This window comes from Artemia franciscana, chromosome 11, assembly GCF_032884065.1.
Source record: "Artemia franciscana chromosome 11, ASM3288406v1, whole genome shotgun sequence".
NCBI classification, from domain to species: domain Eukaryota; kingdom Metazoa; phylum Arthropoda; class Branchiopoda; order Anostraca; family Artemiidae; genus Artemia; species Artemia franciscana.
Genome location: NC_088873.1, coordinates 37,108,043 through 37,132,783, shown reverse-complemented (window position 1 = coordinate 37,132,783; position 24,741 = coordinate 37,108,043). Strand labels below are relative to the sequence as shown.

General features: G+C 34.7%; 1 protein-coding gene across 7 annotated transcripts in view; it reads left to right on the top strand.

The window, feature by feature from the left end:
* The window catches only part of LOC136033160 (protein cereblon-like), a 42,022-nt gene extending 19,732 nt beyond the window's left edge, over positions 1-22,290 (top strand). For all 7 annotated transcript variants that reach the window (XM_065713823.1, XM_065713824.1, XM_065713821.1 and 4 more), the window contains exons 5-8: positions 2,465-2,565; positions 4,036-4,301; positions 12,450-12,646; positions 18,358-22,290. In XM_065713823.1, the coding sequence (XP_065569895.1) occupies positions 2,465-2,565; positions 4,036-4,301; positions 12,450-12,646; positions 18,358-18,523 (730 nt within the window). In that variant the 3' untranslated portion in view covers positions 18,524-22,290. The remainder of the gene's footprint in view (positions 1-2,464; positions 2,566-4,035; positions 4,302-12,449; positions 12,647-18,357) is intronic.
* The last annotated feature ends 2,451 nt before the right edge of the window (positions 22,291-24,741 follow it).

Here is a 24,741-nt window from a genome sequence, read left to right as displayed (position 1 = left end):
TCTCTTCCTGAAGGCTCTAAGTGAACCCTGTCCATTTTCAATCTTTTTTCAAAGCACTAATACATAGTTGCAACTTACTGTTTTCTTTGTTCCTTGAATAAAGCTCAAATTTGCTCATTGAAAGAGATATTTCAGCTATTACTGAAGTTCCCAAATAACCTTAATTATTTTTAGGATGAGTTGGAAAAAATCCCCCTTACTTTTTTACTCATCTCTCTCATCTTTTATTTGAAGATTTCCCGGTTATCGTAACCAATTGATCGTGTGCAAGTTCCCCATAGGAGTTGAATTTTACTTCTTTGACATGGCCACTGGTAGTTACTGAAATTATATAAAAGGGGCACTAGGACTTTCAGTTTCAATAATATAAAGGCGGCACTAGGATTTTCAGTTTCAATAATGCAAAAGGGGCACTAGGACTTTCAGTTTCAGTTATTTAAAAGGGCACTAGGACTTTTAGTTTCAACAAATTGATCCCTTTCGCGATATTCTCTACCATTGGATACGATGTTCCCTGGGGGGAAAACTAGCAAATAAGTGCGAGCTTTTTGAAAGAAATATAAAGTTTTTAGTTTTGTAAAGTGGGGCTAAAACCTTTGAACAAGGTTCTCTGACATGCTGAATTTAATGGTTTTATTTTTGTCAAGTCTCCTCAACTTTTTGGAGCTGGAATATTAGGGGCCGTCAACCATTGTAGTTCCGCCCTCTTTAATCTAAATATATATATATATACATATATATATATGTATATATATATATATATATATATATATATATATATATATATATATATATATATATATATATATATATGATTTAATTCTAAACTATCTTATCATTATAAATTTTGAAAAGTATGTAAGGAATACCCTGGACACGTGCACGCTATGATTTTTTCTTATCAGTTTCAGTTGAAATATATTTTTAATTGAATTGAAAATTATTGTAAGTGAATGGTAGTGCTTGCTAAAAAACGGTAATAAATAATTAAATTGTATATTCTTGAAGTGTTAAGTCCTGTTGCTGAATTTGCCTATTCAAAAAACCCCTCAATTGAACATCCTGGCCCAAAGGCATCGCTTAAAGCTTAAAAATGCTTGAACCCCTTAAGCACTTACGATATGAGATGCTCAGGACAACGAAATTACCAACCCTGACTTGCTGACTAAAAAGGAGCTGATGGCGTTATTAGTAATAAATTTAGTTAGCCAGACGTTTTGCCAACCCTGAATTGCAGACTAAAAAGGAGCTTATGGCGTTATTAGTAATAAATTCAGTAAAACAGAAGTTTTGAGATATATCTTTACCTTATCGCAGCCTTTTAGTACAAGAGGATGATGTTTTATCCGCTGCAGAGAGCAAAGTAACTTCTTCATTCAACGAGCCATCTCAGCTTAGAACCATTTGTTGGAATTTGCAGGATGAAAAGACTGCAGAAGATTTTCAAATTTTTGCACGGCTCCTAAGGTTTGCAAACGATTTAGTATAATTTTTTAGTAAACGATTTATCCAGTCATAGACTGGATAACATGTCCAGCAGTAGTTTCTGCCAGACTGTATTGTTTTCTTGAATATGTAAATCAGCGGCTTCAGAAGTTTATTAAAACCCCCTTTACCTAAAAAGCCTGTTGCACACCCAATCCGTCTTTCCTTAGTATCCACATCCATCGAAGTTTCATAGACTGGATAACATGTCCAGCATTAGTTTCTGCCAGACTGTATTGTTTTCTTGAATATGTAAATCAGCGGCTTCAGGAGTTTATTAAAACCCCCTTTACCGAAAAGGCCTGTTGTACACCCAATCCGTCTTTCCTTAATATCCACATCCATCGAAGTTTCATAGACTGGATAACATGTCCAGCATTAGTTTCTGCCAGACTGTATTGTTTTCTTGAATATGTAAATCAGCGGCTTCAGGAGTTTATTAAAACCCCCTTTACCGAAAAAGCCTGTTGTACACCCAATCCGTCTTTCCTTAATATCCACATCCATCGAAGTTTCATAGACTGGATAACATGTCCAGCATTAGTTTCTGCCAGACTGTATTGTTTTCTTGAATATGTAAATCAGCAGCTTCAGGAGTTTATTAAAACCCCCTTTACCTGAAAAGAATTTTGTACTCACACCCCCTCTTCATATTCAGAACCGTCACATTTTTTTTAACTGGATGACATGATGATAATAGTTTCATAATTATGTGCATGTTTTATATAAATAGCTTTTTGTTTTGTATTTCTTCAAATTTCTTGTCTCTTAAATGAATTCTTGTTCACGTGCCCGATGAGCAATACTTATATATACCGATGAGCTCTGCTATCTTGAAAATAACCGCTACTGTAAACTAAAGTTTTTTTTTGCTAATGTAATAAACATCTGTTTTTATAAAATATATAACGATTAGTTTAAAGCTAAGAGTCCTATTTAGGCTACCATTTAGCTGGTATGATCTTTATTTGTTTTTTAGGGATAATGTTTACCAGTTTGCAGAAGTAAAAATACTGCCTGAAGTGTCGTTATCAAGTGTGGCTAATTCCTACATAAGTGGACATAATTTGAGATTATCAAGTAAGTTTTTTTATGAAGAACAGACACGTCCGTGGTGAAGGAGGACCCCCGCCCCTTCATATGAAGTCTCGCGATTTTTACGGTTATTCCATTACTTCTGATGTTTATCCACATTATTTACCCATCCTCTTTAAGTTATTTTTAAGCTTGTGCTATAAAACGTATTTGCCTGATGAAGAACTCTATTGAACGTAGAGGAGACCCATTAGAACAAGAATTAAGTATGGGTATCTGAATCACTTGTGACATCAAATTCAGGGCCGTATCCAGTATTTTTTTCGGGGGAGGGGGGTTTACACAAGAATGTTTTTGGGGTAGGGGTAACAAAAACTAAAAACGTATCAAAAATTCGTTTTATATTCATTTTTGTTACATTTTTACGAGTCGAACTAACATTTCGGGGGAGGGGGTTAAACTCCCTAACCCTCCACCCTGGATACAGCCTTGATTAAATGTAATGTTTTCGTCGAGAAGTCAGTATAGACGAGACGAACATGAAAACCTTGTTGAGAAAAATGAACGAGAATTATTCTAAGGACTATTGCCAGATTTGGTGGGGTGCTATTTCAGTGTATTTTGAGGTGGCTTCGTATTGAATTGTTCAAGTCAGCTCAATCTCTAAAGCAAGTTAATTTGTAAAATCAACATTCGATTCGGCATATTTGTGCTCGAAAAATGGTACCTTCGGTAATTTCTGTTATTAGTGGCTGGGCTAGTTCGGAATTTAGGTAATAAGTGACTATGTTTGATATTACCTTAGAAATAAAAGAGACAATAAGATGAAACGAGTGCGAATATATTGAAGAAGGTATGCATAAACTTTTACCATGCTTAAGTGTCATGATGCTATGTAAGAACGTAGTTTATCGTGGGTTTTTTTTTTTTTTTGTATAAACAGTTTTTCTGTATCTGTGCTTGTTTTTTCAGTGTCAATAGGACTTGTTTTGTCGATGTGTGTCTTGTATTTAGACTTTAAAAAATAAGATAATATGCTGTAACTGCTTTCTAAAAATATTTAATTCACACTAAGGCTGTGCATTTTTTAAGTGACTTGTAAGTTTGTCCACCCTAAAAACTATTCATAACTTGTGCCCTGTCTAAATCCAGGTCAAAATTCTCTACAGAATCAATTCATGTTTTTTTCTTTTTCTTTTTTTTTTAATTTGAACTTATTCACTGAAACACTTGTATATTATGAAATATGCAATGAATTAACTTTCAAAAGGGTCAATGACCTGTGGCACAATATTTGAAGCGAAGAAATAATTGAAATAAAGATGGAATTGTCTTTTAGAACTGGACTAAATATCTGCATTTGTTCCAATCGGGCTTAGAAACTTAAATCACACGTCTATAGACGCATAATTAGTCTATAAGAACTGAACTAAAACCTGCGCTTGTTCTAGTTCTGCTTAGAAACTAGAATGCTACAGTTCTTTTGTTTTATTGTAGTAACTTCAATATTTTCAGAACTCAGCCAGTTAAAGAGTCTCTCCTCTGTGCCTTCCTTCATATTCGATTTATATGATCCAAATATATTAATGGAAAAAATCAAGCTTCATGTGAAGACGCTAGATGGCACTGCTATACTTGCTGTAATGCCAAATTCTGAAATTTTGGATATCTGCTATTGGCTAATCCTTCAGCTTCCATTTTCAGAGGAGTTTACGATGGAGCTTCTCTCGATGAATTGTGTCGTGCAAAGGCTCAGAGCCATTTTGAGTGTTATTGGCAAGGTACATCATTTTACATCTCTATTCCCTCCCATTCACGCAAGATAATTAAATTCTACTGTCATTTTATTGTTAATTCTGTGGCTACCCTAGTAACTACCCTTCAACCACTTTGACTCTTAAAATGCCCCAACAGCTTTGTTGATTCGTCATTTTCAAATACGTAATTTCTGAACCTTTACATTATGCTGGAAAAAAATACATATCTAAAAATTTGATTAGGTGTGTTTGGGGAGACGATGATCATGTGGAGAGGGGGAAGGGATGTTTATCCTCCACTCCCTTTCGACAATTCAGAAGGGCTAAGGACATAAAAAGACACAATTTCAATCAGATTTCTTTGTGAAAAAGAGGATGTCAAGGAGGGGGGGGGCAAGTCACCCTTCATCATTTTTTTAGTTTTAAAAGAGAAATAGAAATATATATTTCCAATCAAATTAGAGGCCAAATTTTGGATATCTTCTATTGGCTAATCCTTCAGCTTCCATTTTCAGAGGAGTTTATGATGGAGCTTCTCTCGATGAATTGGGTCATGCAAAGGCTCAGAGCCAATTTGAGTGTTATTGGCAAGGTATCCATATTACATCTCTATTCTCTGCTATTCACGCAAGATAATTAAATTCTACTGTAATTTTATTGTTAATTGTGTTTGTTAATTGTTGTTAACTATGTTTATTTTATTGTTAATTTATTTATTGGTATCATTGATCTTTAAAAAATATGTTATTCTTGACAATTAGAAAATTACCGGCTGTTTGGATGAATGATCCAATAATCCTCAATTCCGGGCATTGGAGAATAATAGGGTATTAATTTAAAACCATGTTACATATTGAGTTATGAATTTGAATTCGTAAATACGTTCTTGGAACACACTAGTTTGACGAAAAACGAGAAAATATAATTAAAAAATAACAAAGAAAACAAAGTTGATTTTCAACCAGTAGACAAAGCGAAGCAAAAAGACAAAAGTAGATATTTCGGCAAGGACCTCTGCCAGGCTTTCCTAAAAAAAACTAAAGAAAAGCATCAAAAAAGCTATAAAAAAAGAAGTCTATAAAAGACACCAAAAAAACTAACCTTTTGCAGCGAACAAAGGAGATGAATATCTATAAAGGCTACTGATAGGATTAGAGTGATAAGATTGGATGAAATGAATGATAGGATTGAAAATGGACCAAGACTGATAAATTGATGTAATATCAGCATTCTGCTTTGGAATCAAACAGTTTCCATGGTAACGAACTGTAAATAAGGAGTGATGTGGCTTGATAGTAACCAAAACTCTAAGAAACAGAATTTTTATAACAATAGATGCATCAAATTTTGATACTTGTTCAAATTATGTAAAACTCATCAAATTTAATCGTACCCAATATAAGTTACGAGCCTGAGAAAATTTGCCCGATTTTTGAAAAAGAAGGGAAACGCCCCTAAACATCAAGTGATCTTAATAAAAATCACTCGATCAGATTCAGCGTACCAGAGAACCCCACTATAGAGGTTTCAAGCTCCTATGTACAAAAATGTGGAATTTTGCATTTTTTGCCAGAAAAAAGATCACGGATGCCTTTTTATTTGTTTTTATGGCACTTGATATTTACCAAGTGACATATAGCGATCGCAAATTCTGTCGGTCTGTCAGTGTGTCCCGGTTTTGCTAGTTTGTGCACTTCAAGGTAAGCTAGGACGATGGAATTTGGCAGGTGTATCGGAGACCAGACGAGATTAAATTAGAAATAGTTCTTTTCCCCGATTCGACCATCTGGGTGGAGTGGGGGGACGGTTAATTCGGAAAAATTAGAAAAAGTGAGGTATTTTTTACTTACGAACGGGTGATTGAATCTTAATGAAATTTAATATTTATAAGGGCCTCGTGTCTCAGAGCTCTTATTTTAAATCCCGACCGGATCCGGTGACATTGGGGGGAGTTGGAGGGGGATAATCTTGGATAACATTTAGAGTGTAGAGACCGGGATGAAACTTGGTGGGAAAAATAAGCACATGTCCTACATACGTTATTAACATAAGTCGCTCTCTTTGGGGGAGTTGGGGGGATTTACTAGTTTGGGCACTTCCAGATAAGCTAGGACGATGAAAGTTGGCAGGCGCATCAGGGACCAGACTAGAATAAATTAGAAATATTTTCTTCCTCGATTTGACCATATGGGGGGGGGGAGCAAACAAGATAGTTGAGAAGAATTTTATTTGTCGATAAAACAAATGATTGTTCTTCTTAAGTATGGCTTGTGCTCAGGTTTGAATCCCGGACCACCTCAGTTTTTACATGAAGAAGATCCAAAACTAGATACGTGATCAATATGGCGATCGCTGAAAGTTGGCAGGCGTATCAGGAGCCCGACTAGATCAAATTAGAAATAGTCTCTTCCCCGGTTTGACCATCTGGGGGGGGGAGTGGAAGGACGGTTAATTCGGAAAAATTAGAAAAAATGAGATATTTTTAACCTACTAACAGGTTATCGGATCTTAATGAAATTTGATATTTAGAAGGATCTCGTGTCTCAGAGCTCTTATTCTAAATCCCTTCCGGACCCGGTGAAATTGGGGGGAGTTGGAGGGGGAAATCGGAAATCTTGGAAAACTCTTAGAGTGGTGAAATCGTAATGAAACTTAGTGGGAAGAAGATCTTGGCTTTTGGCTCTTCCGACCTCGTCTGAAGTGCCATTTGAGCTCTTGGCTCTTGTTTGTTTTTTTTTCTCAAGGAATGATTATATCGAATCAGTGATCGTTGAAGGTTGGGAAAAGGCTTCATTTGATAGAGCATTAAAAGTTTTAGTGCCCTTTTTAAGTGACCAAAAATACTGGAATGCAGCTAGCCCCCCTCCCACGCTCATTTTCCCCCAAAGTCACCGGATCAAAATTCTGAGATAGCCATTTTATTTCAACATAGTCGCAAAATTTAATAACTATGCCTTTTAGGATGTCTTAACCCCCCACAGTCCCCAGGGAGAAAGGCTACAAGTTATGAACTTTGCCCGTTGTTTACATATAGTATTGGTTACTGGGAAGTATAAATGCGTTTTCAGAGGGTATTTTTCTGGTGTGTTTGTATGTGTGTGGGGGGAGGCTGAAGAGTTCCTTTGGAGGAATTTCTCATGAAATAAGGGAATTTTCCATGGAGGGAGGGGGGGGGGCAGATTTCCCAGAATTATTTAGAAGTTATCAGAAATTAAATTTTAAAAAACTAGTTTTTCAACTGAAATTAAGGAGCAACATCAGAATTTAAAACGAACAGAAATTATTACGTTTATAAGGGAGAGGGTCACTCCCTCGTTACTACCTCGCTCTTTACGCCAAAGCTTTTTTTTAGTAATTTTAAAAGAGCTATTTATTCTAATTAATTAGCCGTTAATAATAATAATAATAGTTCACTTAAGCCTTCTTTACATACATAAAATGTACTTAGAGGAGTAAAAAAATACAGAAAAATAAAATATAATGGAAACAATAAACAAGAAAAACTCACAAAAAAAACAAACAACATCTCAGCTACTTTCGCAACACAATTAAGCTAAACAATTATGTGAAAACTCGACAATATTTTCTCGACGCTTGTTGAACCTATCCACAAGTTGGTTCATTTTTGAGGATTAAATAAAAAAAAATGTTTTTTTAACTGCAAGTAAGGAGCGACATTAAAAATTAAAACGAACAGAAATTGTTCCGTATATGAAAGGGGTTGTCCCATCCAAAGCACTTCGCTCTTCCTCACCCCTCCTCAACACTTCGCTCTTTACGCTAAAGTTTGACTCTTTGTCACAACTCTACTTTTTAAAACAATAAAAAAAAACTTTAGCGTAAAGAGCGAGGGAGTCGAAAACCTAATTTGAACACTTAAGTCGAAAACCTAAGTTGAACAGAATGGCTATCTCAAAATTTCGATCCGGTGACTAGGGAAAAATGTGCTTGGGAGGGGGCCTAGGTGCCCTCCAATTTTTTGGGTCACTTAAAAAGGGCACTAGAACATTTAATTTCCGTTAGAATGAGCCCTCTCGCAACATTCTAGTACCACTGGGTCGATACGATAACTCCTGGGGAAAAAAACAAACAAACAAATAAACATGCATCCGTGATCTGTCTTCTGGCAATACATACGAAATTCCACATTTTTGTAGATAGGAGCTTGAAACTTCTACAGTAGGGTTCTCTGACGCGCTAAATCTGATGGCGTGATTTTCGTTAAGATCCTATGACTTTTAGGGGGTGTTTCCCTCTATTTTGTAAAATAAGGCAAATTTTCTCAGGCTCGTAACTTTTCATGGGTAAGAAACCTGATGAATCTTATATATTTAAAATCAGCATTGAAATGCGATTCTTTTGATGTAACTATTGGTGTCGAAATTCCGTATTTTAGAGTTTCGGTTACTATTTAGCCGGGTCGCTCCTTACTACAGTTCGCTACCACGAACTGTTTGAAATATCGAAAACGCCTTATCTACTCGAAATGTACTGGTTGCGAGTCCAGAGTGGCAATTGCAGAACATATTTGCAAAAACGGAAGAATGAAGATCTAATTTCTTCCGCTCAGATATTATGGAAAAACTCCACAAAGGGACAAGGAAGAAGACATGCGGTGCAAAAAAGCGTTGTAAAGTCCACCCAGGGTTATTTTGTAAAACTGGCCCTTAACTCGAGCAAGCAGCCCATACGATTTTCTAAGCTTTTCTTTAACGCCGAGATAGCGAGTGTTTTAGTATTTTTAACATTTGATCCAAACGGAAGACCTAAATAATTCAGAGAGGACAATGCAGAAATAGTTTCTGGTCCAACATTGATAGTAACGGAAGGTTGTTGAGACGAACTTTAGACGAGAAGCTCAGTTTTAGAGGCGGCAACTTGAAGCCTAATCTCATTAATACCAGAGCAAACTGTATGAATTTTATTTTGGAGAAAGTAGAGATCATCTGATAATTGAAGGATAACTTCTGCGTAACAGAGATGGCTGGCATCAATATAGGACTCAATTAGAAATGGAGGAATATTTTTAACGGTTCAGATGGCATTATTGACAAGATTTGGACTAAACACAGAGCCTTGTTTCACACCTTTCTGAACAGTGACGGATTTGCTCAGCTGGCTACCTAGTTGCATCCGTATGGATGCATAACTATACCAATTCCATAAGAGACGGCAGAAAAGAGGGTTTGTTCCACTTCTTAATAGAAAAAAACAGCATGTGAATGGATAATGGAATCGAATGCCTTTGAAATGTCGATTGCACGCCCATACAGGTTTATAGCCAAAAAAGTTGCGTGTGCGTTTTGCACACCCAAGTCTTCGCGAAATCCAAATTGGTTGTCCCCATGGTTGCGCTTTGTGTTTGTTTCTTGGAAGATCAGCTTTTTCAAAAAGCTTACCAATTGTAGAGCAAATAATAATTGGTCTGTACAATTCACAAACCTTTGGGTTTTTGCCCTTGTTTAAGACACAGGCAAAAAGACCTTCCGAAAGAGCAGCTGGAATATGTTTCTGAGAAATGCAAGCTGTTTCATTAGACGGATTTGGGTGTGGACAGCTGAAGGTGTAACAATGACAGAGTTCCTCCGGTAGTCAAGTTTTGAAATATGGTGGAGGAGGGCATTTTAATAAGTATTTTAATAGGAGAATTATTGGAGGAAAGCGAAGAAAAATGTTTTTTTCACGAAGCGCCATCGATAAGGTTAGATTACGAGGAGGAACTTGATGTCACCTTTAAAACTCTTCTACAAAGGTGTTGGAGTTTGGTTTTTATCTCACGTGTTGCCGTTTGAACTTGTCTATTTTCCCAATGACGGAGAGCTTTTTGGAACTCACATTTGGTTGACTCAGCAATTGAAAGATAACACCCAAGTGAGGACGATGACAGTCGGCCCAAATCCGAAACCAATACGTATGACGGTGCTTGGTATCTTGCAACTCATCATCTTCTTTCCAACCACGTTTCTGTGTCCCTATTTTGACCCTTATCGAAGGTACAAATACAGAAGAGCCGACCTGAAGAAAATGCGTCAACTCAGCTAGAAAGCAATCAAGGTCCAGTCGGTTCCCTTTTAATGAAGTTGACAGAAGGTGGAAAGGGATTTTAATTTTCATCAGCAAAGAATCAAGCGTGTACTGAAAGGACGATACATCTATGTGATCCCATGATGCTTTTGTGAACCAACAGGGTCTTGTTTTATTTTGTGAAGGGGACATGTAAATGTTGAACTGGAGGTGTAGATCGTCGCTTGGTAGGATGTCATCTGAAACAGTCATAGTGGGAGATTGAAGTTCTGGATGATCAGACAGGACAAAATCGAGGTTTGAGGTTGATTCAGATTTATGTATATAAAACAAAGGCTTAGACTGAGGTAAGACAGACATGCCAAGCGGAGTGACGACATTTATGTCTGCTTGGCGCGCATGAACCCTTATTACTATGATCACCCGCACATCCACTACAGTTGGTCGGGTTCGAATACTCCCGAGCAAAATGTCGAATCCTTGGCAGTTGAGACGCTGCTTGGGTTTTTCGATCGGTCGAGTGAAATGAAATAAACAATATTTGATCTTCACTCCAAACTTCAAAGGTCATCATTTGTTTTAAACTTCAGCTGCACAACTCTTGAATTTCCGAAGTGTGTCGCAGAAATTACACTTTCATCGAACACGGAGATTTGACAAACATCAAAATCAGTGTACATTTTAATAAAACCTGCGTACTCGGTTCTTATAATCTTAGCCCAAATTTCCATACTATTAAGTATTGTAGCCACTGTTGCCAATGCAGAATTTTCGTCAACCATATGGACTACAGGTCCATTTCGGCGAAAAACAGTATGTTTCACATTTCCAGCACAACCAAGCTTCTGCAAAAAATCACGCTGATTTGCAGAGTTTTTCGTATTAATATTGTCAGGAATATTTGACAGCACCACATGAACAGAGGGGGAATGGTGAGCTGGCATCAGTGGCCAAATCACTGGGCTTGAACTCTGCAAACATGTTCCCTGCTTTTCGACTAAAAAATTAAGCATCTGGACGCATTCGTTCAGGCGTGAGGTCACTATTGTATGAGGGTCCGTTGGAAAAGAAGGCACGTCCGAATGGATCAAGTATTGTAAACATTGACAAATCTTCCTTTTCTTTGAGGCCGCATAGCAGTTCAAAAATGTCCGACAAAAACGATGACGCTGGATGTCATCGTCTTTTCCTCTCAAGTAGTCCAACTTTGCAAATTGAGACAAAATTCAGACATTAGCGTAAAGAGCAAGGTATTGCTTACTTCCAGTTGAAAAAAACTTGTTTTTTTGTATTTAATTCACCGAAAAAGGAAATGTCTAGATATTCGTTCACCCATCCACCCTTCATCCAGACTTACTTACTCGTATCAGGACACAAACTAACTTTTCACCTGGACTTCACCCGTCAATACAGTAGGTTTGATAACAATATCTAGTACCTATTAGCCAGACAATGAAGAATTTTCAGGCCAGTATGGTGGCCTGATTTTGGACTGCCATTGTAATCAATATTATTATATTATAGCAAGCAATTTAAGCAGGCTTGATGAATTAATTTCATGTTTTTTTTATTGGTTATTATTAAAACGTTTTTTTCACAAATTAATTAATTATCTCTGCCATTTGAAGCTGGCATACTTATCATTTTTTCAGCATTATTTTAATTTTTACATTGATGTTTGTAGTATTTTATCAGCTTCAGAAAGTTACCAACACCTGACTCGGTTTTCGCCCGGTATCTCCCAAACAATTTTCTTAAAAAAAGAAACTGAATTGTATAAATTGTCAAATTCATAAACAAATACTTTTTGATAACTCTTATTGTAGCTACGAATAAATCTTCGATATCTTTCATCACTCATCACAATCTTAATAGAAACTATTGTTTAATGAAATTATCAAATACTTCTTTGGCAGGATAGCTTCATGTACCCGAATTTCAGATGTCACAAAGTCTTAGAGACAGAGTGAAGTAATTATAAAGGTTTAGAACTGAATATTTAATACTGAATTATGTTTTTAACTCATCAATTTTAATTTTTAATAGAAATTCCGCTTTTACATGTTTTGTTTATAGGGAACTGAATTTTGAGTTCATTTCTTTGTAAAAAAAATAGATACAAAAATACTATTATTTTCCATTTTATAGTTTGAGCAAGGGGTGTGCTGTAAGGAATGTAACTCATCATTGGCTGTTACATCTGATTCTTTAGCTCTAAGTCTGCACGGACCGCACGGCACCTTTGTCAATCCAGGGGGCTATATACATGACACTTTGACCTACAGTAATGCTTCTGGTATTGATGTTATCACTTCTCCTACAATGGAATTCAGCTGGTTTCCAGGGTGAGCCTCTGAATATTAATTATTTGTGACTCTTATTTGTTATTGTATTTTTGTTTTGGCTTTATATCAGGCAACTATGTATAATTGCAACATTAATTTTATCAGAGATCTGCCAAAATTGCAGATTTGAGGTTAGAATCAGTTTTGTGCCAGCGTAGACACGCTTCTTACTAATTTTCACGAAGCTCAGACAGTAAGGGTTTTTGGGATCTGGACTGGCGAAGCTTTGTCCCAAAGTGTTCTTTGTTTATTAGTTGTTTTTTTCATAATAGCAAACAATATGAAATATATATACCGTATAAAACTAAATTGTAAAAAAAAATATTTGAGAGGTAGGCACGTACGTAAAATATTTTTTGACGGCTCAATAATAATAAAAAAAAAACTTTTATATGATGATTTGAACAAGAATTTCCCGTAATTTAAAAAAAGTTTAGGATTTGGTGGGGGGGTCCTCCCACCCCCCAATCACACCAACTAGAAACAAATATTGCTGCATTTTACTATTATTGGTTTGGACAGCTATCGCTCCCCTCTTACGACCCTTGTCTAGTTGTTCCCATTGGTTAAAGTTTTTCTCTCTTTGTGCGTAACTTTTGAAAAATGTATGCTCAGGACTTCATACTTCTCTTACCCAAAATATTGAGAATTTTCCCATAATCTTTTTTCCATACAAATTGCCTGTTTTCCACTTTTTTCAAAGTTCTTGAAAAAAAGTTAATTCAGATACAAGGATCTAACGTATGTGGCAAACACATCCAGAAAATCAAACTTGTTTTGAAAAAACGATTTTCACTTTTTCATTTTATCATTGAGGTAATAAAAAATATTGTACAACAAGAAAACTTTAAGTAGTAGCTGTAGCTGGTTCTATCTTTTGGATGCCGCAAGGGGGTGGCCTCCTCCCTGGGAAATAAGAATACATTTAGAAATGTATAATAAGAGCAAATTAGATATACTTCCTTTTAAATCCTGCCAAAAACAAATTTTGTGGTTCGACTTTGCCTCCCCTGCAAATTTCTTGACGGTGTGCAATCTCGTTCTAAAAATATTTGGTATAGATTTTACTCTTCTTTTTCGTTGCTTTGTTTTTTTCCGCATTTCAATTTAATTTTTTCTACAAATCCTCGCCTTTTTTTTCTGGACATAATATGTTGTTGAAGTTATGCTGTTGAAGTTATGTTGTTGTAATATGTTGTTGAAGGATTGATGAAAGACGCAGGATATGGGAATGTTAGGTTTTTCTGTAGCGCTACTAAATTGTGAAATAAGAAAGTCTTTAAAGCCAGCAAAACCGCATAGTGAAACGCCAAAAAAAAAAATTCAAGCTGACGCCAATGAAAAATTTCCCTGGTCGGGTCAATTTAGTGAAACTGGATTATTTAGTTTCATTTAAGATTGGTAGTCATTTTTAATTGTTATGACAGCTATTTTCTGAACCATTTGCACAAACTATATGTACTTTAATTTAGTGCTTAACCCTCCCAAATTACATATTTAGCCCTAAATTTATCAAAAGTTTACTATAGGGGGGATTGAGTCATGATTATTCATATTCAATTCAAATTCAAGCTAACGCCAGTGAAAAATATCCCTGGTCGCGTCAGTTCAGTGAAACTGGATTATTTAGTTTCAATTAAGATTGACAGTTATTTTTAATTGTTTTAACAGCTATTTTCTGAACCATTTGCACAAACTATATGTACTATAATTTAGTGCTTAACCCTCCCAAATTACATATTTAGCCCTAAATTTATCAAAAGTTTACGATAGGGGGGATTGAGTCACGATTATTCATATTCAATTCAAATTCAAGCTAACGCCAGTGAAAAATCTCCCTGGTCGGGTCAATTCATTGAAACTGGATTATTTAGTTTCAATTAAGATTGACAGTTATTTTTAATTGTTTTAACAGCTATTTTCTGAACCATTTGTACAAACTATACGTACTATAATTTAGTGCTTAACCCTCCCAAATTACATATTTAGCCCTAAATTTATCAAAAGTTTACGATAGGGGGGATTGAGTCACGATTATTCATATTCAATTCAAATTCAAGCTAACGCCAGTGAAAAATCTCCCTGGTCGGGTCAATTCATTGACACTGGATTATTTAGTTTCAATTAAGATTGACAGTTATTTTTAATTGTTTTAACAGCTATTTTCTGAACCATTTGCACAAACTATACGTACTATAATTTAGTGCTTAACCCTCCCAAATTACATATTTAGCCCTAAATTTATCAAAAGTTTACTATAGGGGGGGATTGAGTCATGATTATTCATATTCAATTCAAATTCAAGCTAACGCCAGTGAAAAATATCCCTGGTCGCGTCAGTTCAGTGAAACTGGATTATTTAGTTTCAATTAAGATTGACAGTTATTTTTAATTGTTTTAACAGCTATTTTCTGAACCATTTGCACAAACTATATGTACTATAATTTAGTGCTTAACCCTCCCAAATTACATATTTAGCCCTAAATTTATCAAAAGTTTACGATAGGGGGGATTGAGTCACGATTATTCATATTCAATTCAAATTCAAGCTAACGCCAGTGAAAAATCTCCCTGGTCGGGTCAATTCATTGAAACTGGATTATTTAGTTTCAATTAAGATTGACAGTTATTTTTAATTGTTTTAACAGCTATTTTCTGAACCATTTGTACAAACTATACGTACTATAATTTAGTGCTTAACCCTCCCAAATTACATATTTAGCCCTAAATTTATCAAAAGTTTACGATAGGGGGGATTGAGTCACGATTATCCATATTCAATTCAAATTCAAGCTAACGCCAGTGAAAAATATCCCTGGTCGGGTCAGTTCAGTGAAACTGGATTATTTAGTTTCAATTAAGATTGACAGTTATTTTTAATTGTTTTAACAGCTATTTTCTGAACCATTTGAACAAACTATATGTACCATAATTTAATGCTTAACCCTCCCAAATTACATATTTTGCCCTAAATTTATCAAAAGTTTGATTGAGTCAAGATTATCTATATTTCCCTAGTGTTTAGACTTATGGAACATAAAGATGAGAAACTCTGAGGATTTTAATACAAACCAATGGCAACGCTGTTTCCTTTAAATATGAAAATAGAATTGTAACTTTGGGTTTAAAGTAATTTTAATGACACGCCAATGATCCTCATGCGTGGAATCATTTTTTTTTTTAACATTTCAAGTTCTTATTACCATTTCTCAGTCAGTTTCAAGGCTATCTGATACGAAACAAATTTTGTGTTAGTTTCAATTGTTTCGGGATAGGGTTCACTTGGCCCATGAACTTATGAATGTAATTTCTCAGCCGGTTTAAGACATGAAATCTGTGGCTCCGTTTTTGACGTTGTGAATCTCTTAGTAGCTGTTCTGGTATGACTAAAAACATTCGAAGTCCCGAACTTCTTTTGATCTATGCTGAATAAAATTGTTACGGGTCCAGGCCGAACAGAGAAAAAAGTGTTGGCCCGTTTTCAGGTGAAATATTTTTTTATTTTACAGATTTTTCTGTGGATCCTTGACTTAGGGACTTCGGGGAATAAATCTAAAGCTGTTCAGAAAAAAGGGTGCTTTTCAGAAAACATAACTGTGAATAATTTTCTTAATTTAGGGTCATTGCCCCTGGGGCTACGGGGTTTATGTCGACCCTGGAGGCATACTAATTCGTCCTTTTGACTAGTCTAGCGAAATGGCTATCTATAATTTATGGTCAGAATACTATCGGGCTATGGGGGTATTCCAGGGCAAAAAAAAGCATGGGAAGGGAGAGCTGGTTGAGCTCCCCAGAGCACTGGTTGCCCTTCAATCATTTTTTGTCCTTACAAGGGTACTAGAATTCTTAATTTCCGGTTGAATTAGTCCTTTCTCAAGTTTCTAAGACACTGCCTTCCTACGAATTCTTTGTGAAAATGTAATAAATAATATAAAGAAAGTACATGACTCTTTACAACCACAAAACTAGTGCGTTTACCCTTATTGTCGTTCCTAGAATCTATCTATGTTTTAGAATCGGTCAGATCCAGTGATGGATGCGATCCCGTATTGTAGGAAGAGGGAGGGGGGTTCGTTGCGAAAATTTCTGTTCTAAATTAAGTACAATTTTGATATTGAAAATTACATGCTAATGTTTCTGTCCATTATCTGGCTGTCAGTAGTGTAAAACTATCTAGAAAACTATATTCACAGAAACACTGTCAATATTGTGGAGCGAATTCTCGCCTCCTATTTCTACTATTAGTAAATCTATCAATAATAACTTCCTACACTTATGATGTTATCACAACGAACGTGAAGAAGGGCAAGTCTTGTGAGCATTTTTGTCCTTCCTTTTATTTTTTTTTTTAGTAACGCTTTCAATACTCTCAGAATAAAAAATTCGTTCAGCAGACGCCACACTGATATGTGGCATAACTTTCGGTAAAATATCCGACCGCAGTTCTGTTCCTGTAAAGTCTCTCCTAAAAAAGACCAACATGATCGCTTCTAACAGAAGAATACAACTGACCGTCTACATTTTTTCCTCATCTAAACTGAATAGCGCACAAATCCGACTGAGTCGCATTTTCGCTGTCTTTAGGACTGTTATTTCTAAGCCTAGCTCAGTTGCTATCTTGGCTCTCTCGTCAAGTGTTTTCTGAACTCGCTTTCACCCTCCTGACGCTTGACTTGCGGCTTGGTAAAAGCTTGGCTTGCTGCAGACGCAAGGTCTAAGCTCCTCTTCTGAAATAGCCGGTTGAGAGGTAAAATCAGTAGAGGTATGTTTTTAAGAGAGTAGCTGGCTACTATCAGTTCGGAGGATGTGACAGTAGTCAATAAGCGGATGTGCTTTCTGTCCAGTTGTTGTTGATCTCAAGAGCTTCCAATATGTTAAGATTGGGATTCTAAACTTCAGGCTTAGACTTTTCGACCATGGAGATGATGATATTGGCATTATCGTTCTTCCCAAACTCTTAAGTCCAGAAATGGCACCCAAAGTGTAATTTTTGAGTACCATCTTTGTGATGGTTTTGTCAAATCAAATTTATAAAAAAAAGTGTTGATAAAAAATAGCTTTCTAATGAACTTTTAAATGACTCTCCATGATGTTCCAGTGCCACAGTAGCGTCGAAGAAAAAACAAGAGAGACACGTCAGTTCTTCCCATGCAAGAAATTGATTTTCCTTGTCTCTCAAGGTGGAGGGGGGCTGTAATTCACCTCTACAGGATTTTTGACCAGTACAATTCCAATGGTGCACTTTTCATACCTATCCTATGCCATCTTTGAGGGGTTTCAGACTCGTTGAAAATTCTTATAATTTTGTTTTCGTAATAACATTTGACTATTAAAATATATTGAAGTAATAATTAATATAGGAAGATAAAAATTTAGGGATACTAAAACTCTTTGTGTGTGTGTGGTGGGAGGGGGTACCCCTCTTTTTATGTTGCTACTTATGTTGATGTAACTATCTTTAATTATTTTCATGAAAACGTGTTTTTGCTTGCGTTTTCCCTATTTCCGAGATATGTTCACGGTTATATTGTTGTTGAAAAGGCACCGGTTGTAGAGCTTCATTAGCAGCATGAAAAAATGAAATAAATTATCATATAATATGTTTGATATTTTATTTAGCTATTATTAAATGGAAAATATTTAATGGATTGTATATTTAAGAAATATAACGGAAGAAATATATTTAATTGATCGTTTTATCTTTAATTTAGATACAACTGGCAGATAATGATTTGTCATAGCTGTGGAGAGCATCTCGGATGGAAATTTACAAACAAGGATTTGAATCCTGACAATTTTTTTTGCTTCACCAAATCGTCAGTCTCTCTGCGTATCACTAAAAAGGAAGACTCACCCGAAAATTTTTGGGTGATGTGAATTAATAAGTTCTGATAGGATATCCAGCAAGTTTTTCCATTATTTCCTTATGAAGAAAATAAAGAACAACTTTCAACTAATCATAAGGTTGGCAGTGCCCCTACTTTATTACAGCAGTACCAGGGAAATCAAAAGAATTTTCTGTGTGTTATTAAAAAAGGAGACTCCCCCAAGAAACTCTGGGTTATGTGAATGAACAAGTGTCGCAAAGAGATCGAACCAATTATATAGTATCCAGTATCTTTATAAAGACCATAAGGGAAGATTTTCACCAAAGCATAAGATCTGAAAAGTTCCTGCACTAAAAGAAGACCGACCCATTGGTAATGTGGGTTAACAAATGCTAAGAAAATATCGAAATAGTTATTGCAGTACGTCCTTGTAGAAAAAAATATCCAAAATATTATCTATGTATTATTCGAAAAGAGGACTCCCACCAAGAACTTTTTGGTAATGTGGGTTAACAAGTGCTAAGAAAAGATCGAAATAGCTATTGCAGTATGTCCTTGTAGAAAACAAATATCAAAGATTTTTCAAAATATCCAAAATATTGTCTACGTACTATTCAAAAAGAGGATTTGCCCAAGAAACTTTTGGAAAAGACAATGTGGATTAACAGGTGCTAAGAAAAGATCGAAATAGCTATTGCAGTATGTCCTTGTAGAAAACAAATATCAAAAATTTTTCCAAATATCCAAAATGTTGTCTACGTATTATTCAAAAAGAGGACTCGTCCAAGAAACTTTTGGTAATGTGGATTAAAAACTGCTAAGAAAAGTTCGAAATAGTTATTGCTGTATGTCCTTGTAAAAAATAAAGACCTTCAGTGAAGCACAAGTTTCGCAAAACCCTTATACTTCAGTGCAGCATGACCAAGGAAATGTGATAAATACTAATAATAGAAGAAGAAGATAATAATAAGATTTAATAGAAAGTATATAATAATAGAATAATATAGAAGAAGAATAAGATGTAATAGAAGGATAAGAAGAGAATGATAGAATAAGAATGCGATCCCATATAGAAGAAGAATGAGATTTAAGATCGCATCATTATTGATGTTAGAGAATAATTGTCTGAAGTATCTTACTGGTTAATGATGGCCAGTATTTTAAACACCATTGATAATATTTGTAGGTGCACGCAAGTCTAGAATGAAGGGGCCTTGGACACTTTTTCCGAAGTGAGAGGGGGGTGAAAATTGGGAAAAATATGTATTTTTAGGGTACTATTTTTAGTTTGCCACCAATTTTAATTCTTGATAAGGATGTCAAGGGAAACTTTAGCAAGTGCTTCTTTGGGCCAGAATTTTTTGATTTTTAAAATTTTAATCTGTTTTTGAAAGTGACTCTGACTTTCTAGAATCTAGATGAAGCTGAAAATAACGAATTTGTTCAAAATCTTGCCTCATACAGTAAGATTGAAAATTATGCTAAAATTATAAGATCGTAATTAATAAGATAGTAATTAAGTAAGATCGAAAATTATGCCAAAAAATTAACAAAATCCATCTAGTTTTCATTTAATTTCCATCGAATATTAGATTTTGCCTCAAACGTGATAGTTTTCTTCTTAAAAAATGCCGGCTAAATTTAATGTTTGAGAAAATGTTATTTTGAGAGTTGGATTTAGTAAGACTGAACGTTTTTAGTGATAAATTTGCGAAAATGTTTATTGCAGGAAAAAATTTCATTTTATACGAAAATTCAAAAGGATATTCATTTTTAGTTGCTTTGTGAATCATTTGATAAAAAAAATATCAAAAAATTTTCCAAATATCAAAAATATCCTTTTGAGGATATTTTTAGACAGAGAATATCGTCAGGTGTTTTCTAGTTTGAATTTATCACATTGAATTCTTAAAGAAAAGGTGTTATTCTTTCACGTTAATCCTTATTTTGGTGAAATCCATGCAACTGAGAACAGTTAAAAGTCAATCGGTGATTCAATGCCGAAACCTTACGGAACATGTAAGGTGGACTTGGCTCGATTGGCTTCTGAGCGGTCCATGTATGTTTTCTCTTTTTGTTGTTTGAATACCCTTAAATAAGGATTAAATAGTTCCATCGAGACAAGCTTCGGTTCGGTAGGCGCCTCATTTTCGGATTCCTGCTTCTCTTAAAGAAAACAAAATTGTAGGATTTTTGTTTCGTTTTTTACATAAAATATGTTTGACTGCGATCAAGTATTCCCGCCATTTTTTGTCATGCAAAGGTGAAACAGAGACACAAAAATTATCTTCTAAAAGATGTGGAAGATATTGAAGCAAGGCTGAACCCGATGACAATAGATGACATAGCATAGATGACAATATAGCTCAGAGAATAGCTCAGAATAGCATATGCCCAATTGAATATCCTATTGAAAATAGAATCGGAAAATTCCACCAGGACAAGTCTTACTTTCACGCATGAACTTTTTGGATCATTCATATTTAAAAAAAAAAATGTTAAATCAGATTCAAGGGTTTGTCTTGTTTTTATCTATCTAAATTGCGTCGTTTAAAAAATTGCGGTATGTGTATGTTGTAAGGAAATTACAGTAAGTATAGAATACAGTATAGAATTTAGAGTATAGAATGTAGTAAGTATAGAATTACATATAATACAAACAATCATTCACAAATTTGTGTAATTAGACATAATTTGCGTATGTATAATTTGTGCAATACATCTATATAATTTAAGCTGTTTACATATGTAAAGTCTTTGGTTTATTCTCTTGTTTCCAGGGTTAATTATTTTAAACGTTTCTGTATTGGTTGTATCCCAGTCCAGCATCACCATGTGGATTAGTTCATGTAGCACCGAATTCTTCGCCATCACTACTAATTGCATTCTTTCTAATTATCTATACTATCCATATTATCTATATATTATCTGATATCTATTCAGATAATAAATCTATGACAATAATAATAGTTTCACGCCCTTAGTTGCAAATGACACACGGTGTCTATAGATAACGCCAAGCACAAAGAAGACGATTTTTAGTTGTTGGATTTAGCCACCAAAGAGCTAATATACTCCGTGACCAAAGTAGTTTTAAAATGCTTTAAAAAAATGACTCCGCTTAAATTCATATCGCCAGTGTTAATTAAAATGTGTTCCAGAACAATTAGGGTTAATGATAATTAAATTTGTTATTATGTTTGTTCTAAAACAACGTATAAAAAGATAATAAGTATTTTTGTATTACCTAAGATGAGAACAGACTTTAAAATTAGCTCCTTTTACATTAAAGAATTTAATTAAATTTAATTTTATTTTTATATTAAAAATTTTATATTATATTAAATTTTTAATAAAATATATAGTTGTTTTATTATCAGCCGGTCTAAGCTAAAGATATTAATAAAAAATTGGTAGTAATTGAGTTTTGGAACACGTCTGTAACTTCTTTGCTTCAACTCACCTGATCTGAGCTAAATTTTATGCTCTAAAATAAAAGTTAAATTTATAAGTATATTATATATTTATTAATATAATGATATATAATAATAATATATTTATAACTTCTAAAATTCTCTAAATTTAAAAGTTCTTCTCTCTTGAACGGAAAGTAAACCCTCTTGTCATTGTTTGCTGTAGTGTAGAATTTTATTTACATTTATTGATAATTGGGAGAAAAACGAGGGTCCTTCAAGCTTATCCTCAAGTGGCGCTTATCTTGTATAGAATCAATACATTTGAAAGATGTCGTATATGTATATACTCTGTTTCGTAGCATGTTGTATTGCGTGAAAACGAATAAAATTTAACTGTTTATGGACGTTGTTAATGTATTATAGCCAGAAATATGCTGATACTCAAGATTAGATAAAGAATGATTTAAGCTCAAAGCTGTCAAGGGTTAATTCCTGTTGGTCTAATTTGTTCACTGCCATCTTTGATTACGTAACTGTCAGTCTTTGGGATTGTTCGAAAGCTCAGTTGGCATCAGTTATAATTATTCATTTTTTATTATTTTCATTCCAAGACAACTGATAGTGCAATATTATCAGTATTCTAGGTGCTAGAGTTATCCTTAATTTACGGGATTGAACACATATTTCAAAATATCAAAATTTTAAAAGCTAACATTCTTTAATCTTCTTTGCCTTTTTCTTAATTGGCGACCCATATCTATTTGGGTTGCTCCCCAATAATTTGTCCACCCCCCCCCCAAAAAAAAAGTTTGAATTTAAGAAAACAGTAGAAAAATGTGTTTAAGACTTGGAAATTTATAGACATGGATTAGCTATCTGTTTATGAAAAGAACAAATGTATTAAGGGTCTTGTGGCTTTTGCTTCTTGCTATTCTGAACTTAGAGCGTGTTCCAGCTGAGACAAAAAGTAACTAAAAGTTACGGAAAAGTTACTAAAAGTAACTTTTTCCGTTCCAGCTGAGGCTATTTAGCAGCTGGAACGACAGAAAAGTTACTTCAAAGTAACTTTTTAAGTAACTTTTGCTAAAGATAGTTAACGAGTATCTTTAGTTAAGTAACTTAACATCATTATCATCACTACAATAATATAAAATTTTTATGATGGCTAACACAAAAGTTTGAAGACTATGAGCCTCTATGCAGGGAAGAGAATGGAACTGCAATTGTTCAAAGAACCAGTGATGGTAAACAATCTTATTTTGACCTTAAAATGATTTTTAATAAAAAATTTATTGGTAAAGTTCAAGCATTAATGTGATCTGCTGGGCATATCTAGAGAAGCTTGGTTGAATAGTTTGTTGGGGATGAAGTCTTCAGGTCTTGCTTTAGGAAGCTTCTAATTAAATTCCTGTAATGCTTGGACAGTTGCTAGCCTATCCAAAGTCAGTGGTAAATTGTTTTGTAGAGATGGCATAGCCTAGAGTGAGTAATAGGTCTAATTGTCCAGAAATAAATGTATATAGTTCAAAGAAAGCTTAGTTCAATCCCACTTGACAGAAAGAAACACTGTGTTACTCTGGAAGCTGATTTAAAACATTCAATGATAATTACTTAAGCTAGCCTTGGCTAGATTGAATCCTGTAATTCATTGAAGTGCTTCAAAAAACTTTGCAGTTTATTGGTAGCCTGTAACAACTTTTTAATGTTAATTTATAGATACATTTGAGCCCTCCTAGCAAAGTTTCTTGTAGGCTACTCCAGGCTTGAAAACTTAAGCTTAGGAGTTTAAGGCCTGGTGTTGCTGTTATTTTGGTTGGGATAAGGGTCAATGGTGTGACTCTGTAAGTTTAGCCATAGTACACCTAGCTATAATGATTAGCCTACCTATAGAAATTTAGAGGAAAAACTTAAGAAGAATCAAATGTTTTTTGCACTCAAATGAAGAATCAGTGTTTTGTAACACTCCCAGCTACAGACATTGAATCAGGATATCACTTGCTGTGCAATGCTGACCATTGGTCAGCATACAATTTTTTTCTTTTTTAAGTAGGCCTAACTTCTTGCTACATTAGAAAATAGGGTCAAAACTAGTAGGCTATGCAATTATGCAAAATAATGTGAAATTCAAACCCTCATGTATTGCTATCAAAATAGGAATTGAGAAGAACTATACATCAATGCATAACAAGAAATCTAAGCTATGCATCAATATGGTTGTTAGGTACTTCTGTGTTATTCAGAACACACTCAATAAGTAAAGTTAGGTTCTTTTGTGAAACAAACTATGATGCAATTACATTTAAATTAATATTTATATATAGAGGTGGTTAGGTTAGGTATTTGATATAATGCACACACCCCCCCCCTTCCCCTAATGTGCAAATAAGGTTTTGGAATTTAGGCTAAGAGATTGGTTAGATAAAGAGGAAATACTGAGTCCAGTACAAGTGGGATTCAGATTGACATTCAGCACTATTGACAATATTTTTACTTTGGAAATATTGAGATGGAAAAATGGTTGGCTATTTGTATCTTTTTAGACCTGAGAAGTGCTTTTGATTCAGTAAATAGGAGGTTGTTAATTGAAAGCCTGTTAGAAATAGGCTTGCTGTCTTGTTTTGTAGCAATAATAGCAGCTATGTATAGGAGGGTGAAGTTTGTTGTAAAGGTGATGGGGAAATTTTCTAGACTAGTTATGTCTCATTTGGGTGTGAAACAAGGATGTACTTTATCCCCAAAGCTTTTCTCCTTGTTTGTTAATGATTTAGACAGTTTTATGAAAAAATAATGGAGCCCCATTTGTATCTTTGGATTGGTTCAGGGTATCATGTATATTATTTGTAGATGATAT